This window comes from Phacochoerus africanus, chromosome 1 (genome assembly GCF_016906955.1).
Source record: "Phacochoerus africanus isolate WHEZ1 chromosome 1, ROS_Pafr_v1, whole genome shotgun sequence".
NCBI lineage: Eukaryota > Metazoa > Chordata > Mammalia > Artiodactyla > Suidae > Phacochoerus > Phacochoerus africanus.
Window position 1 is genome coordinate 284,743,974 of NC_062544.1, and position 12,524 is coordinate 284,756,497.

At 49.8% G+C, this 12,524-nt stretch overlaps 1 protein-coding gene across 2 annotated transcripts in view; it reads left to right on the forward strand.

The window, feature by feature from the left end:
- FAM3B (FAM3 metabolism regulating signaling molecule B) overlaps window positions 1-12,524 on the forward strand; it is a 46,466-nt gene that overhangs the window by 15,287 nt on the left and 18,655 nt on the right. Inside the window, exon 3 of one of the 2 annotated variants that reach the window (XM_047796929.1) lies at window positions 1,343-1,466. The exons of the other annotated variant lie outside the window; for it this stretch is intronic. Within the exon in view, the coding sequence (XP_047652885.1) occupies window positions 1,343-1,466 (124 nt within the window). The remainder of the gene's footprint in view (window positions 1-1,342; window positions 1,467-12,524) is intronic. 2 annotated transcript variants of the gene reach the window in all.

Genomic DNA, 12,524 nt, shown 5'->3' on the forward strand with positions numbered 1-12,524 from the left:
TTTTGTTTTGTTTTTTTGGTCTTTGCTAGGGCCGCACCTGGTGCATATGGAGGTTCCCAGGCTAGGTGGTCTAATCGGAGCTGTAGCCCTACACCACAGCCACAGCAATGCCAGATCCGAGCCGAATCTGCGACCTACACCACAGCTCAGGGCAGCGCCGGATCCTTAACCCACTGAGCAAGGCCAGGGATCGAACCCTCAACCTCATGGTTCCTGGTCGGATTCGTTAATCACTGAGCCATGACGGGAACTCTAGCAGTTCTTTTTTTTTTTTTTTTTTTTAAGTCCCACTTTTTTTTTGTTTTTCTCTCTGGAAGAATAGGTTCAGATTACCCAATTTTATATTCATAAATGGAAGTTTCTTTTTCACATTCTTAGAGGATATTCCCTAAAATTGACCCCAGAAAGCTACTCCCTCCAAAAAGACTTAACCTGGAAGGTCACAGGGGCGTTTAGGCAAACATGTCAAGAGCAGAATATTCCAGGTCCGGGAATTCCCAGGTGGTGCAGTGGATTAAGGATGTGGCATTGTCACTGCAGCAGCGTGGATTGCTGATGTGGCGTGGGTTCAGTCCCTGGCCCTGGAACTTCCACATGGCTTCCTTGGCTCAGTCAAAAAAAAAAAAAAAACAACAACAAAAAAACAGGAATTCCCATCATAGTGCAGTAGAAATGAATCCAGCTAGGAACCATGAGGTTTCGGGTTCAATCCCTGGCCTCGCACAGTGGGTTAAGGATCCCACTGAACTCGGATCTCGTGTTGCTGCGGCTGTGGTGTAGGTCGGCAGCTGTAGCTCCCGATTAGACCCCTAGCCTGGGAACCTCCATATGCTGAGGGTGTGGCCCTAAAAAGCAAAAAACAAAAAACCAAACAAACAAACAATATTCCAGGGCTGTATTTACTGTTCCAAAGCGTGGGAATAGGAGGAATGCTTCCAGATTCTTTTGATGATGCTAACATTGTGTTGATTCTAAAAGCTGGCAGAGGGTGCAATGCACAAACACGGACACACACGCAACCCCCCCCCACCCCCCCCCCCCCCCCGATCTTCAGTAATGCTTTACTTCTCCAGGAGGGTCAGTCTTCTTCCCGGCCGTGGGGCACAGTCTCCTTGAAGCCGGCATTTCCTCCTACTCACCGTCCCTTTCCTTTTGCATATTTGCTGCTTGAAGACAAGATCGGGTTAAACTAACTTTGTATCTTCCTGTGTTTTCGCCCGCGGCTCCTGGGACTCAGCTGGTGTGAAGTCCTGAGACAGAACAGCTGCCGGTCAGGGTCAAGCCGTGGGCTCCCCTGGTCAGTAGTGCATGATGCTAACTGGTATATTCCTGCTCGTTACAGCCCCAGCCCCGAAAAGGCAAAAATGTGACCACTGGACCCCGTGCCCTCCAAACACCTATGCCTACCGGTTGCTCAGCGGGGGTGGCCGGGACAAGTTTGCCAAGATCTGCTTTGAGGACAAGATGTAAGTACTGGCTCAGAGGAGAGCCCAGCTCTCCTGCTTAGTTCTTTCCCTTTCCTGAGGCTGACCAAGCAGCCAGTCAGCCCCGGGAGAGAAAGGCTTGTCCTGGGCCTCAGGCAGAGGCCGGGGGCATCGAGGGGAACCAAGAGTGCCCACTGTGCCTGCTGGGAGGGGGCCCCCAGAGTGTCTCCTGCCATTTCATGTGTCCTGTGTTGAACTGTCTGTCTTTTCTTTTCTTTCTTTTTTTAAAAAATTTTATTGCTGGAGTTCCCATCGTGGCACAGTGGTCAACGGATCTGACTAGGAACCATGAGGTTGCAGGTTTGAACCCTGGCCTTGCTCAGTGGGTTAAGGATCCGGTGTTGCCGTGCGCTGTGGTGTAGGTTGCAGACGCGGCTCAGATCCCGCATAGCTGTGGCTCTGGCATAGGCCAGTGGCTACAGCTCTGATTGGACCCCTAGCCTGGGAACCTCCGTATGCCACGGGAGTGGCCCAAGAAAAGGCAAAAAGACAAAAAAAAATTTTTATTGCTGTACCCGTAACACGTGGAAGTTGCCAGGCCAGGGACTGAATCCCAGATGCAGCTTTGACCTACACCACGACCGCAGCAACTCAGGATCCTTTAACCTGCTGTGCTGGCTGGGGACTGAACTGGCACCTCCGCAGCCACCAGGGACCAAGCTGCTGGCTGCTGCAGTTGGTTTCTTAGCTCACGGTGCCACAGCGGGAACTCCTGAACTTTCATTTGAGAGCAGTCAGAACAAAACTCAGTATAGATTTTGGACTCTGGCCCCTTGGGCTTGTGGAAACAGCATATTCAGAGAGCGCAGGGATTCAGGCAGGGCCGTCTCTCCGTGCAGCCTACACCCCGTGTTGGGTTCTGTGTGCCTGCCTCAGCCAGGACAGCCTAATAAACCCCGGCACTAGGAACTGTCCTAGCCTAGGGTGTTCCGTGGCCAGAGCCGCCGTAACGAAGCACACGGGCAGGGCCGCTTAAACCACGGTCAAGGTCAAGGAGTGGGCAGGGCTGGGTGCTTCGTGGCTGCGAGGGAGCATCTGTCCCAGGGTCCCTCTTGGCTTGGAGATGCGTCTCTGCCTGTGACTTCACAGCGCCTTCCCTCTGGACGTGTGTCTGTGTCCACATACCCCTCACTTTTTTTGGCTGTGCCTGCAGCATGCAGAAGTTCTGGGGCCTGGATCAAACCTGTGCTCCAGCAGGGACCACACTGGATCCTTAACCCACCGAGCCACCAGGGAACTCCCCCCAATTTCCCCTTTTTTAGAAGGACACCAGTTGTATTGGCTTAGGGTCACCCTACAGACCTCCTTTTAGCTTCATCTCCTCTTCACCATCACAGTCTAAAGTTCTGGGGCCCAGGAGCGTCAGCCTTTGAATTCTGAGGGAGCACAGTGCAGCCGGCTGCCCGGAGCTGAGGGATGTTTGGGCCGTTACGTGATCCCCACTGGCAGTGAGGAAGAATGTGGCCCATTCCTAACCCGGGGCAGGGGGCCGTTCCTGCTTAGCCTAGCTTTTCCCCCAAACCCGGCACACCTCCCTTTTTCGTTGGTTGGTTGTCGCCCACGGCGCTTGGCACCTGCTGCATTTCCCTCCCTCCGTCTTTGCGTCCATCTCTCTGTGCAGCTTCCCTGTCCGTCCAAGGAGCAGAAGCACACTCAGAAAGTGTCACCTTCAGCTTCGGACACCCCACGTTGTCTCCGCATATCCCACATCCCATATCTGGGAAGTGGGGAGAAATAGCCACTCTGCTCCACGGTCCCGCACTTACCTAAGGCCCTCCTCACTCTTCCGGGGAGTTTACTGATAAACATCCGTTCACCGATGAACCCCCCGGGGGTGAGGAACCGTGACGGGGACCCGTGACTCCTGCCCAGGGAGCTGACCCAGCTCCAGGTTCTCCTTCTCAGCCCCGTGGACACTCTGGGTGGCTGGTTCTGTGCGGTGGGGCTGCCCTGGGCAGTGCAGGATTAGCGGTACCCCCTGCCTCCCCTCATTAGATGACATGGAACACCCACCCCCTGGCTGTGCCAAACACTTGCATCCCAGACATTGTCACAGGTCCCCAGGGTGGCAAAATCCTGCCCCTCCCCCCCTTAAGAACCACTGGCCTAGCTGGAGAGAACAGGCAGGTTTTGCAAATGTCCACGGCGAATGCTGTACGGTGATTGCGTGGCTGGGGCATTTCAGAGGTGGTGCACCGGTGGATGGGGTTGTGGGTGAGGTCCACGGAGCAGGAGCAGGAGAGAGGCAGAGGGACCTGGGAGGGGGTGGTAGAGACAGTGGGACGGCGTTGCACCCCCAGAAGAGGGTTATCCAGACTCAGATTCCAGAGCCCAGGTTTCCACTGCTCCACGGGGCCCGAAGCCTCCTGCTGATATGATGTAGGAGCTGCAGCATCCTGTCACCTGGTACAGAGCAACCTCTCGGACGCTCCTCTGATTCCCTCTGAGGTGGTACTGTTATTATTCCCTGGACCCAGACAAGGAATCAGTCCCTTGTCCCTTGTCACACAGCTGTTAGTGGCAGAGCCAGGCCCCCACCCAGGTGTAGGTGGGGTGTGCTGGGTGGACCATTGTGAGTCCAGCAGCCCAAAGGAACAGCTCACCGCGTTTATGACTATGTAGGAGGCAGAGGGAGCGGGCCTGCCCGACACTCTTCTAGGTGTTTTTCCGGATACGATGCAGGATAAAGCAGGGTAACACAAACACAAGCAAGGTGAAAGGAACAGAGGAATGAACGCAGCCAGGTGCCCGAGAAGAGATGCTACCTGGCTTCGTCTTGCGTTTTCTCGTAACCAGCTGGTGGAAGAGAAGGCACAGGTTGTGGTGAGCTGTCATCTTATAAAGAAAGTAGACAGGTGTGAGTAGAAAGACAGGTGGGTCTTTGCCGTTTGTTTCCTTCCTGCCACCAGCATGTCCCGGGGGCCCGCACACACCGCCCCCATGGGACAGCCGTCTCCAGCTGTCGGCAGGGCCACCGCTCCCATCGCTGCCAGCGGGTGTTACCACTTGCTGGTTTTCCTGTTAGACATTTTCTGGTGCCTTGTCCCTTGGGAGGTCAGCTCTCTCCCACTGTCACACAGTCCCTGCCCCCCCCCCCCCCTTACCGTTGTCCTGATGAACTTATTATTCTGTCGTGGTGCTTTGAGGAGAATCCAGCACTCACATGATGAAGACTGCAAATAAAATTCAGAGAGCCGTACTTGGTAGGAACATGTCATTGAGAACCCGGCTTCCGGCAAACACGGAGATTTGCACATGGAAGCTTGGCCCAGAAGCGTGACTCTCCGGGGTCACAGCTCGGCTCATAAAAAGCTTGCATGAATACATGCATTGTTTTCAAGGGTGACCTGTTGCTAGGAACTTTTGCGACTTTCCATTGCATGAGCTGACTCCTTCGTGACCACAAGATCATGCCGACATGGCAAAAACTCAGGCTTTCTTCAAGGTCAGAGTTTTAAGTTTTGGTTATGTGACTACGAGTATTTGGGATCTATTTCAAACTGTGGCCTCAGTTTGTTTTTGTTTTTTGTTTTTTGTTTTTTCTTTCTTCTTCTTCTTCTTCTTCTTCTTCTTTTTTTTTTAATATGGCTGCACCTGCGGCATATGGAAGTTCCCAGGCCAGGGGTCAAATTGGAGCTGCAGCGGCCGGCCTATCCCACAGGCACAGCAACACGGAGTCTGAGCCGCATCTGTGATCTACGCCACAGCTTGTGGCAACTGCCAGATCCTTAATCTTAACCTCCTGAGTGAGGCCAGGGATCGAACCCACATGTTCATGGATACTGTGTCGGGTTCTGGACCCACTGAGCGACAATGGGAGCTCCTCGTTTGGTTTGTGTCAAACATGACGAAGGGAAGGTCTTCACAACTAAAGCACTTTGTACACAACACTTACACTTCGGTGTTGCTGGCTTGCTTGGTTTTCCATGAACCTACATCACTTTAATCCCTGAACTTTCCGCTAAAATAAATCTCTCAGGGAGCTCCCGTGATGGCTCAGCCATTAAGGAACCAGACTAGGATCCATGAGGATGTGGGTTCGATCCCGGGCCTCGCTCAGTGGGTTAAGGATCCAGCGTTGCATGAGCTGTGCGTGTAGGTCAAAGATGCGGCTCAGATCCTGCGTGACTGTGGCTGTGGTGTAGACCGGCAGCTGTAGCTTCAACTTGACCCCTAGCCTGGGAACCTCCATATGCCATGGGGGCAGCCCTAAAAAGACACACAAAAAAACAAACAAAAATAAAATAAATCTCTCACAGCAGATATTTACCAGCCTGGCCTTCTGAAGCTCCCGTCCTGCTCCAGTCAGCCAGGTTGCCCTGAAGCCACTGTGTCACCCTCTTCCCCACTGCCCCGGGTGACCTTCCCCCTCCCCCCCCAGTCTCTGGAGTTAGAGCCCCTGTTTCCTGGATAGAGTATCTTCCTCTTCCTGAGTTTGCACCCTGCTTTGCTGGAGCACATCCTGCAATGACATCCTGAGAAAAGGGTACAGAGGGAGCTGAAATGGTGAACAGTTCCTCGTGTTTCAAATGTATTCATTCCCCTTCACCATCCCCTGATCATCTGGCTGAGGATAGATTTCTCAATTAGAAATGGTTGCCTCTTTGAATTTTGGAATCCTTGCCTGAAATTAAATGACTCTCCCTGCAGCACTGTTTGGGCGTGGTGACCGTGAGAAGGCACTTCTCAGATCTCTTGTTGCAGGAAGTGCATTGACCAGGCGTTGCTAGCCACTGCATTCTGAAATCCATAGCCTGTGTGCTGGAGGCTGGGCTTCCCCTGGCTGCTCCTAGCCAGTGCCTGAGAACTCTTAAAAAAAAATATTCATGACCCTTCCTGAAAATGGAAAGGCACCCTCTCCTCAAGGGGGTGCGTGGCAGTACGTGTAGGGACCCCTGCAGTGGGGTCTTGCAATGGGGAGAGCTATTGGCTGCACGTCCACATGCATCATGGGGGGAAATTTCTAGTCAAGGAGCAGGGTGGAGATCAGTGGACAGAAAATCACTAAGAGGAAACATCAGGCTACAGGGATTCTGGCTAAACAGGAGTATAGGATTCTTGCTGAAGGCGGGCCAGGGCCATCAGATACCCCCTGGGGAGGAGGTGGGGCTGGTGGAGCCTGAGGAAATCGATTGGATATGGACAGTAATTAGATATCAAAGGGGCGTTCTGGTTAAACTGATTCAGCAGAATTCTTGCCAAAACTGATAATGCAGAGATGGACACAGGAGTCCAAGAGTAAGGCCTAGTTTACAGACAGCTTGGGGGGCCCACGCAGAGTTTGGTCAAGGAGGGAATCCATGTCAGAAGCGAGAGGCCCCAGGCAGCCTTGTTCTGGGGCACTCAGGCCCGGCTGAGCCCAGCTTGGGTTCCCAGGTGCCCAGTGGCCCTGGCAAGGCCTCCTGAGGCTGCCCAGCATCCCAACACACGGCCGCCCCACTTCTCCACTCCTCCCCTTGGGGTCAGACTCGGGTGGTGGGCTGACTCCTCCCCCTGCTCCATCCAGCCCCCCTCACCTTCTCTCACAGGTGTTTAACCTTGTGCCTTTAACCCTGTTTTGGCATCTGCTTCTCAGAAGACTCGGATTAACACATTGAGAATGACTCTTTCCAGTCTGTCCAACATGGCATGTGACTGGTAATTTGATTGTTGCCATTCCAAGAGAGGAAAGTTAGTCTCAGATTAGCTTTTTACTCTTACTGTTCTTGCTGCCGGTGAATCTAGAATCTCTTCAAGCTAAGAGAAGCCAGACAGTCTGCCCTCGGTCCTCAGCCCTACATCCTTAGATTCAGCCAATCAGGGAGCATGTACTATGCTTCTGATCTGTGATTGGTTGAATCCACTGATGCAGATTTCACAGATACTGGATGGAGGGCTGACTGTGGGGCATGAGCGCTAGGGGATTTGGGTATCTGAGGGGAGACTTGGAACCAATCTCCTGCAGATTCTGAAGGAGGACTATATTTTCTGTGAACTCTCTATATTTTATGCCCATTTTTATTTCTATCATTGGCCTTTTTTATTGATTTATAAGATTCTTTATATATTAACGTGGTTAGCACTTTGTATTGTAAAAATGTTCTCCAGATTTTGTCTTTTCATTTTTTAGATGGTATTTTTGTCTGTTTTATTAAAATTGATTTACAGTGTTGTTAATTTCTGCTGTGTGTGTGTGTATAAATATATACACACATTCTTTTTTATAAGTTATCCTCCATCATGATCTATGCCAGCAGACTGTATAGAGGCCCCTGTGCTGTACAGCAGGACCTCATTGCTTTTCCATCCTAAATGTAATAGTTTTCATCTACTAAACCCAAACTCCCCGTCCGTCCGTCCCACTTTCTCCCCCTCCCCCTCGGCAACCACAAGTCTGTTCTCTGTGAGTCTGTTTCTGTTTTGTAGATGGTTCGTTTGTGCCATATTTTAGATTCCACATATAAGTGATATCATATGGTGTTTTCCCTTCTCTTTCTGACTCAACTTCACTGAGTATAATAATCTCTAGTTTCATCCTTGTTGCTATGAATGGCATTATTTTTCTTTTTTATGGCTGTGTAGTATTCCATTGTGCATATGTACCACAATTTCTTTATCCATTCCTCTACTGATGGACATTTAGGTTGTTTCCATGTCTTGCTGTTATGAATAGTGCTGCAGTGAACATACGGGTGCATGTTTCTTTTTGAATTACAGTTTTGTCTGGATATTTGCCCAGGAGTGGGATTTCTGGATATATGGTAGTTCTACATTTAGTTTTCTGAGGAATTCCGTACTGTTTTCCAGTGGTTGTTACCAGCTTCCGTTCCCACCAGCAGTGCAGGAGGGTTCCCTTTTCTCCACACCGTCCCCAGCATTTGTTATCGGTAGACTTAATGGTGGCCACGCGGGTGGCCAGTGGGAGGTGGTACATCATCGTAGTTTTGATGTGCTTTTGTCTAAGAATGAGTGATGTTGAGCATTTTTTCATGTGCCTGCTGGCCACCTGTATCTTCTTTGGAGAAATGTCTGTTTAGGTCTCTGCCCATTTTTCAATCAGGTTGTTTGGGGTTTTTTTGCTTTTCAGTTGTATGACTTGTTTGTATATTTTGGAGATTAAGCCCTTGTCAGATGAATCATTTGCAACTATTTTCTCTCATGCTGTAGGTTGTCTTTTTTTTTTTTTTTATGGTTTCCTTTGCAATGCAAAAGCTTGTAATTCTGATTAGGTCCCATTTGTTTATTTTTGTTTTTATTTCTATTGCCTTGGGAGAATACCCTAATAGAATGTTGGTACAATTTTTGTCAGAGGATGTTTTGCCTATGTTCTCTTCTACAAACTTTTTTTTTGTCTTTTTTTTTTTGCCTTTTCTTGGGCCGTTCCCGCGGCATATGGAGGTTCACAGGCAAGGGGTCTAATCGGAGCCGTAGCCACCGGCCTATGCCAGAGCCACAGCAACGCGGGATCCGAGCCGCGTCTGCGACCTACACCACAGCTCACGGCAACGCCGGATCGTTAACCCACTGAGCAAGGGCAGGGACCGAACCCGCAACCTCATGGTTCCTAGTCGGATTCGTTAACCACTGCGCCACGACGGGAACTCCTCTTCTGGGAATTTTATGGTGTCATGTCTTAGGTTTACATCTTCAAGCCATTTTGAGTTTGTGTGCATGGTGTGGGGGTGTGTTCTAATTTCATTGGTTTGCATGCAGCTGTCCAGGTTCCCCAGCACCGCTTGCGGAAGAGACTCTCCTTCTTAGATGCTCTTTTTAAAAAATATGCTTATGCTTTAGTTTATGTATGACCTTTGACAAAGCAATACGCATGATACAGTGAAAGCAGACATTTTAAAATTTAAAGAGCACCCAGACCAGAAAACAACCCAAGAACAAACGTATCACAAAACATAAATATATCTCCCATGTTAGTAAGTGGCCGGCAGGCTGCCAGTGAAAAGAGGACAGTTCTTAGACTGGATCGCAGCACATAAAGCTCAAATCAAGCTGTATGTAAAAAGCACACACATACAGGCGTTCGCGGTCACAGGGCAAGCCGCGGGGAGACAGGCAGGTTCCCAGTCACAGCTTAGCTGGGGCAGAACGTTCAGCTGGGGTCAAGGTCAGGGAAGAACCCCAAAAGGGTCCTTGACTAAGTCCTGGAGACCGAGCTGGGGACAGCTTGAGAGAGGAGCTCCTGGAGGCCACTGCCTGGGAATCACCTCCGCTTTGCTGAGTTTTTCCTCCAGGAGCCTGCGAGGCTTTCAGAGTGAAAATCAAAGACCCCCCCCACACACACACACCCATGTGCTTTGAGCAGCAGGCGTGGACACGCTGAAATATGCCCACGGCGTTCTGTTTTCTTTAGCAACGGTCTGCCTTCAAGGGAAACTCTTTTACCAGAGTCTGACCAGCGGCAAGTTTGCAAAGACTCGCCAGCCTGGAGGAGGGAGGTGCCCAGCTTCAGGCCCCTCTGGCCTTCGCGTCTCACCTGAGGAGTGGAGGAAAAGCTGAGGCCATGTGTGAAGGCCACAGCCCAGGGGCACAGGCTCTCTGGAGGACGGAGGCCGCGTCACAGGACTGCAGAAGATGCCCTCCCCCTTGGCATCTTACCACCGCAGAGCAGGGCTCCTCTAAAATGACGGGGTCACAGCAGAGAGGAGCTGAACGTGTCAAACCCGGGCAGAGGGGAGGCAAGTGAGCCTTTGACACCTGCAGCTCAGCAGGTGTAAACACAGCCTGGCCCCTGCCAGATGAACGTGACCTTCACAGCGAAGTTCCTTTTCCTGAGTATTCCCTGGCTGGCTCTCAGCAAAGAATAACAAGGCAGGAGTTCCTGTTGTGACTCAGCAGTAAGGAACCTGACTGGTATCCATGAGGATGTGAGTTCGATTCCTGGCCTCACTCAATGGGTTAAGGATCTGGTGTTGCCGTGGGCTGTGGTGTAGGTCACAGATGCGACGTGGATCTGGCGTTGCTGTGGCTGTGGCATAGGCCGGCAGCTGCAGCTCTAATTCAGCCCCTAGCCTGGGAACTTCCATATGCTGTGGGCGCGGCCCTAAAAAGACAACGATGATAATAATAATAATAATAATAATAAACAATAACAAGGCCTACTGAAAGTAAAAACAAAGCCGAACAAAACACAGCTTGAAGCGACGGGGAAAGCATCAGAACCTTCCTCAAAAATGGCAGAGATTTTGGAATTAGCATACCTGGAATTTCAAGCAACTGTGACCAGAGTTTCTGTTGTGGCTCAGTGGGTTAAGGAGCGGATGTTGTCTCTATGAGGATGCAGGTTCAATCCCTGGCCTTGCTCAGTGGGTTAAGGATCCAGTGTTGCCGCAAGTGCAGTGTAGGTCGCAGATGCAGCTCCGATTCGACCCCTGGCCTGGGAACTTCCATATGCTGCAGGTGCGGCCATAAAAAGAAAAAAAACAAATAAAGCAAGTATGATTAATATGCTAAGAGCTGTAATAGAAAAAATGGACAAAATACAAGAGCAAATGATATAAGCAGAGAGATGAAAGCCCTAAGAAAGAATCAAAAGGAAGTGAGAGAAACACCGCGGCAGAAACCAAGAACCCCTCTGATGGGCTGGGCAGCAGACTAGACTCAACCAAGAAAAGAATCAGTGAGCTTGAGGATGCGTCAGTAAAACCTCCCAAACTGAAAAAGGAGGAAGAAAAAAATGTTTTAAAAACTGAAAAAAGGAGTTCCCGTCGTGGCGCAGTGGTTAACGAATCCGACTAGGAACCATGAGGTTGTGGGTTCGGTCTCTGCCCTTGCTCAGTGGGTTAACAATCCGGCGTTGCCGTGAGCTGTGGTGTAGGTTGCAGACGCGGCTCGGATCCCGCGTTGCTGTGGCTCTGGCGTAGGCCGGTGGCTACAGCTCTGATTAGACCCCTAGCCTGGGAACCTCCATATGCCGCGGGAGCGGCCCAAGAAATAGCAACAACAACAATAACAACAACAACAAAAACTGAAAAAAAACAAACAAACCACAGAATATCCAAGAACTGTGGGAAAACTACAAAAGATATAACATGTATGACAGAAATACCAGAAGAAGGAAGAGAAGAGAAGTAGTTGAAGTAATATTGCCAAGAATTTTTCAGAATTATTGATAGACACCAAACCACACCTGCAGGGAGCTGAGACAACTAGATCCTTAACCCACTGCACCACCAGGGAACTCCTTGTTTTCTTGTTGTTAATTCTGAGGTTTCTCTATATATTTCTCTGTATCGATTTCTCTATGTCTCTGTACTTAAGTTTTTTTGTTTTTTGTTTTGTTTTGTTTTTTTGTCTTTTCTAGGGCCGCACACATGGCATATGGAGGTTCCCAGGCTAGGGGTCTATTTGGAGCTATAGCTGCCTGCCACAGCCACAGCCACAGCCACAGCAACGCAGAATCCGAGCCGTGTCTGCGGCCTATACCACAGCTCACAGCAGCACTGGATCCTTAACCCACTGAGCGAGGCCAGGGATCGAACCCAAAACCTCTTGGTTCCTCGTCGGATTCGTTAACCACTGCGCCATGACGGGAACTCCAAGTTCTTTATTGGGTATGTGATTTGCATATAGATTCTCTCAGTTTGTGGCATGTGTCCTTCTCTTAACAGTGTTTATCAAAAAGCAGAAATTCTTAATTTTAATAAAGTCCAGTGTATTAGTTTTTTCTCTTATGGAGCATATTTTTTTTGTATTATATCCAAGAACTTTTTTGACTAACGCAAGGTCACAAGCATTTTCTCCAGAACTCTCCAAAGTGTCTTCCAACTTCTAGAGTTTTGATCGTTTTAGGCTTTTCTTTATACATAGTATGCTATATCCATTTTGAGCTAATTTTTGCAAATGATGTGAAATATGGCTTGTAGTCATTTTATTTTTTGCCGTCATTTTAAACATACGGCTATCTAATTGCTCAGTACCATTTGTTCATAATACCATCTTTTTATGCTGAATTCTCTTTGTGCTGTTAGTGAAAATCAAGTGACTGTGTATGTGCGTCTCTAATTCTGGACTCTCCATTCTCTGCCGTGTATCTGCTGTCTTTTCACC